Consider the following 5,340-nt stretch of genomic DNA (forward strand, 5'->3'; position numbering starts at 1 on the left):
GTGAGTAGAATCAATGTTCTCATTTACCGTTCAGCAAGAACTGAATATGCATTTTTCCTTTAAAGGCATCTAAAAGTTACTTGTTACCTAAAACAACGCAATGCACTCGTCCAAGTGATTCACATGACTTTAAATTGGTTTAAAACTCTGTTAAAAAGTTGAGAAATGGGTTTCTGGTTTAGATGTATCATAATGTAATGCAATTAAGTACTTGCACAGTACATAATAAGAATGACTCACTTCTCCCTCTTGACTCCTATTTGCCTCCCTCAGCTCCCCCCAGCTGACAGCAAATGTCAAGCTAAAAGAGCAAGGAAGTTGGCCAGAGCCCAACACTGAGATAAGGGACAGACAAAGGAGCCGAAACACACAACCCACACTTTTGCCTGCCTACATGAACACAGAAAACATACCGGCTCCCTTGAGGCACTCTGTCCCGTCCCTGACACAGGCCAAAACCAACCAAAACAAACACACAAACACACACACACACACACACACACACACACACACACACACACACACACACACACACACACACACACAGGATACAGGACTTAGGAGGGGGATGTCGTGTGCGATATGGTGGACAATGGGGTCTGACAAGTTCCCTTTCATGGGTTTAAATGAAATTATGGAAAACACTGCTGGTTTGTAGGGCTCAAAGTCTTTATGCAGATCACAAGGATTTACATGCACCAACTTTATTAATATCAAGAACATACTCTGCAAAGTGCCCATTGTGAATATTGATTAATGGCCGGACACGATAACTCTACTATGCCTTTTCTATTTGCATTAGGCTACCAAATGTCTGGTTAGATAAAGACTAGACCTTCAGTTATTTGTGAAAAGCTTACAGAAATCACACATGTAGCCGCATAAGCACATGTGTATAACACATATGCAAACAAATGCACAGACACTCAGAGAGATCCTTACTGACAAACAGAACCCTCACACACACACACACACACACACACACACACACACACACACACACACACACACACACACAAACACACACACACACACACACACACACACACACACACACACACACACACACACACACACGTCACACACACACACACACACATTCCATAACATTTTCCTCACAGGAGTGGAAACAAACCGAACCCTGGTCCTTGAAGGAAAACAAATGGAGGTTTTGCCAAGCCAGTGGCGGAACTGTAAAGGGAAAAACTCCCTCCTTCCCTCTCAGCTCCCCCTCCTCCCAGCCAGGCCCGCCCTTGGTCCAGCACTATATCAAGAGCCTGCCCCTCTCTATCAATCTCCACAGTCCAGCTAAAGTCTACTCTACAGCTGCATACCGGTCCTCTCTCCTCGTGTCCCCTCTTGACGGTCAGGCATCATGTTTTACAGCCAGAGCATCTCCGGTGGCCCTTCCATGGTCACCAGACAGAGCCGCAGCTACACATCAAGTGCTGCTCCCCACAAGGCTCACAGTGTGTCGGGACTCAACTACCGAAGTGGCCCCCGCATCGCCTCTACCAGCGTGCGCACCGTCTCCTCTGGGTATGGAGGTGGCATGGGAGGAGGCATGGGAGGAGGCATGGGTTATGGCGGTGGTTTCAGCAGCGGTGGTGGTTACGGCATGGGCGGTGGTTTTGACCTGTCCAGCGCCGTGGACCAAAGCTCCGTCCACCTGAACGAGAAGGCCACCATGCAGAACCTGAACGACCGTCTGGCCACCTACCTGGACAAGGTGCGCTCTCTGGAGACGGCCAACTCCAAGCTGGAGATTCAGATCAAAGAGTACTACGAGCAGAAGGGCCCAGCAGCAGAGAGGGACTACAGCAAATACTGGGCCATCATCAATGACCTGAAGGACAAGGTACAGTGTTAGCCTGATCCTCCACAGTTTAACCACCAGACACAGTCACGTTTGCTTTGCTAAAGATTAATGATTACCAAAGGTAAAACTCATAACTAGAGTTTGAATCACCCGTTGTGCTCCTGAATCCTTTTTTTTTGCTGGGCAATTTAATTTGTCATATGATTTGTAAAAGCTAAACAATAAGGGGTTGTCACGTGCATAGAGGAAACTAATTCAGAGTTGTAGCTGTGGGACTTCCTTGCATGATGAAGTTGAGTATTATTGCATGGGAAGTTAACTGATATGTTAGTGTGTCGTTCTGGCAACACTTCAAAATCCAGACCTAGTCTTTGGTACTGTAAGTAACTGCACAATTTACTGTGGAATTAAGACCTGCTCTCGCTGTTGTTCTTCTCAAAAGATTGCCGGCGCCACCATCGGCAACGCGAACATCCTGCTCCAGATCGACAACTCCAAACTGGCTGCTGATGACTTCAGAACCAAGTGAGTACATCAAATCTTTGTCTTGTCATTGTCAAACAACAGGGCTGAATGGTTAGAGTTGTCTCACACCAGTGGTCTCTGATCTCCAAACTCTTTAGATTCGAGCATGAGCTGATGATGCGCCAGTCGGTTGAGGCTGACATCGCCAACCTGCGCCGCCTCCTGGACCAGACCACTCTGACCAAGGCTGACCTGGAGATGCAGATCGAGGGTCTGCAGGATGAGCTGGCTTACCTCAGGAAGAATCACTTAGAGGTGACCAATACACATCCTGTAGCTGTCATGCTTACTGCTCCCTATGACAATGAGAAACCTGCTTTATCACACCTGCAGAACAATTGGAAACTCTGCAAATAGATGTCTTAATGTCGATTTCTCTTTCCCATTGGTCGATTAGGAGCTGGCAGCAATGCGCTCTCAGCTTACTGGCACAGTCAACGTGGAAGTAGATGCAGCACCCACTCAAGACCTCAACAGAGTCCTGGATGAGGTCCGCTCCCAGTACGAAGCCATCACTGACAAACATCGTCGCGACCAGGAGGCCTGGTTTAATGATAAGGTGAGAAGATTTTCCCATAAGCAAAAGCATCATACCCCACACCTTGCAAATTACCGGGGTTTACTCGCTTGTGAGAGTCTACCCTGTAATTTAGCATAATCTTCGGTGAAATTTAGACAAGTAGTTACAGAGAGTTCTTCTTCACAACTTCATCCTTTGTTTCTCGCTCTAGTCGGCAGCCCTGACCAAGGAGGTGGCCATCAGCACAGAGACCATCCAGACGACCAAGACAGAAGTCAACGACCTGCGGCGCACACTGCAGGGCCTGGAGATTGAGCTGCAATCTCAGCTCAGCATGGTGAGAAAAAACAAAAAACACCCTGAACCCAAACCATCTATTCACATCTCACTGACCTCGCCTTATATGAGCACAATTCCCGGATCGCTTTCTTATCAGGGTGGAAAAGAAGAAAGAGACAGTGATAGAGGGTTAGAGAGCACAAGGGAGAGTAAGAGAAGGAGTCTTTATCGAAAGAATGAAGGGAGGGAGAGAAAAGATGAGAGGGACTGGAGCCGTTGAGAAGGGAGGGAAGGGCTCTCTTGCAGAGGGAAACATTTCACAGACATCTGCACAAACTCTGGAAGACATAAAAGAGCTTGAAGAAAGCTAAAGGAATGTTGAGCTGGATGACCAAAAAGTAGTACTCCCACGGGATGTCTGTGGCCAGCTGGAGTAAATCTTTTAATACTCGGTGCAAGAACAGCACACTGCGAATGTCTAACAATGGAGGAGCAGTTAAGACACAGGCATTCAAAACCTAATACGCCTCTGATAAATACTCCTTCATAATGCTATACAATCACAGACATGCTTTTGTGTCAGACATCTACAATCCAGGGTGTGGTTGGTGGTTACATACTTCATCCTATACCATATCCTAAGTATTAACGACTATGGAAACCTAGTCTGAATAGTAAATAATCAACATCTGATTGAAAACCAAAGTTCATAAATATTATAAAACTTAGTTAAAAAAAGGCATTTTTACTGTTTGACCGGACTGTGTGGGTGTGGCTGATCAAACGGACTCCATGCATGGCAACAGTCATTGTTTGTGTAGAACGTTCAAGCAGAGAACTGCCGAGATTGGTTCAAAATACCTATTGAACTAGCCCGCCTCATCTAAGCCAAATTTCTGTAAAGTTGATCAAACTTAAAAGACAATATCTTTCATTTGGATTGATAAATATACAGTATATAACTCTTTCCAGATGCCTACAATCATGCAACTAACTCCCCAAATGACATAGTTAGAAGGATTTTGTAGATTTGGGTTTACAGGTGCTTTAACAACTAACTGTATGTGTCACAACTTGGAGTGTGCATAGATTCAGCTCCTTTTCCCCTTTCCACTCCCTCACAGAAAGGGGCTCTGGAGAACACACTGGCAGAGACGGAGGGTCGTTACAGCTCCATGCTCTCGGGCTACCAGGACACAATCAACATGTTGGAGGCAGAACTAGGCAACGTGCGCTCAAGCATCGATCAGCAGGGCAACGACTACAGAATGCTGCTGGACATCAAGTCCAGGCTGGAGTCAGAGATCGCAACATACAGGAGCCTGCTGGAAACAGAGGAGTCCAGGTAGGCACAATGATAGGCCATTTACATAAAATGATGAGGCCATTTACATAAAAAAATTCACTCATTTATTTAGAAAACTATTGACACGTCCACTCTACTCACTGTTTTTCCTCTACTTTTCTCTCCCCTCTCCCTTATTCCAGACCCCATGTATCAGGTAAGAGACGTCCGTGCTAGCGGGCCATTACATAACAACAGTGCAGTAATCGTTAATAAAACCTTGAAGCACTGCCATCATGATTTTTTTTTTTATCCCCCCTTCTTTTTAACAGGGGGCTCAAAGACCACAGTCACAACCACGACTGTGCGCTCTTCCAGCTAGGAGGTCCAACTGGCAGGACAAGCTGTTCTCAGACACACGCACACAAAAACACACACACACATTCTCTGACTACTAAAAGCTGTTACATGAGACGAGCGAAACTGTACTGAGAAAAGACATCCTAAAAGTGAAGCCCGTGTTCAAGATTATACAAAGATTTGCAAAATGAGAAGAAATGCCTGACTCATGTGTGTTTATGTGTGTTTGACCTGTCTGAAAAAAAATAAACTGCTGGTGAAAACAAGTTGTGCTGTTTTGTGGCTTCCCTGGTCTTTTAGAGAAATGGAGAGCCAACATCTTTTTCAACAACATTGCTCTGTTTATGCAGTCGTCATAGCAACTGCATTGGGTTTTTGGGAGGTGGGATGTGGGGGTTGCGGAAATCTGCGTTACGTAACCGGGCTGTTGTCAGGAAAGGGTGTACAATGGTTACCAGCTCCAGTGTGGAAAGCATTAGGATTTAGAGAAAGAAAGAAAAAAAAAACAGCTCTGAAAGCTGTGCTCTCAGAACTCAAACACAGCAATAAACT

The 5,340-nt window shown here is 45.7% G+C and overlaps 1 protein-coding gene across 1 annotated transcript; it reads left to right on the forward strand.

The window, feature by feature from the left end:
- Positions 1-1,278: 1,278 nt before the first annotated feature.
- On the forward strand, positions 1,279-5,054 carry LOC307252390 (keratin, type I cytoskeletal 19-like). The gene is made up of 8 exons (XM_080030048.1): positions 1,279-1,858; positions 2,262-2,344; positions 2,443-2,599; positions 2,742-2,903; positions 3,076-3,201; positions 4,268-4,488; positions 4,632-4,645; positions 4,761-5,054. Exons 1-8 carry the CDS (start codon positions 1,376-1,378, stop codon positions 4,808-4,810), a joined length of 1,296 nt encoding a protein of 431 aa, XP_079886174.1. The 5' UTR covers positions 1,279-1,375; the 3' UTR covers positions 4,811-5,054.
- Positions 5,055-5,340: the final 286 nt, after the last annotated feature.

This window comes from Ammodytes marinus (assembly GCF_949987685.1).
Source record: "Ammodytes marinus genome assembly, chromosome: 6".
Lineage (NCBI taxonomy): Eukaryota > Metazoa > Chordata > Actinopteri > Uranoscopiformes > Ammodytidae > Ammodytes > Ammodytes marinus.

Excerpts from the sequence above, each read along its gene's own strand:
- LOC307252390 (XM_080030048.1), top strand. The coding sequence starts at position 1,376 with ATGTTTTACAGCCAGAGCATCTCCGGTGGCCCTTCCATGGTCACCAGA. Across the intron at positions 1,859-2,261 it reads TCAATGACCTGAAGGACAAG|ATTGCCGGCGCCACCATCGG; the intron begins GTACAGTGTTAG and ends TCTTCTCAAAAG. Across the intron at positions 3,202-4,267 it reads TGCAATCTCAGCTCAGCATG|AAAGGGGCTCTGGAGAACAC; the intron begins GTGAGAAAAAAC and ends ACTCCCTCACAG.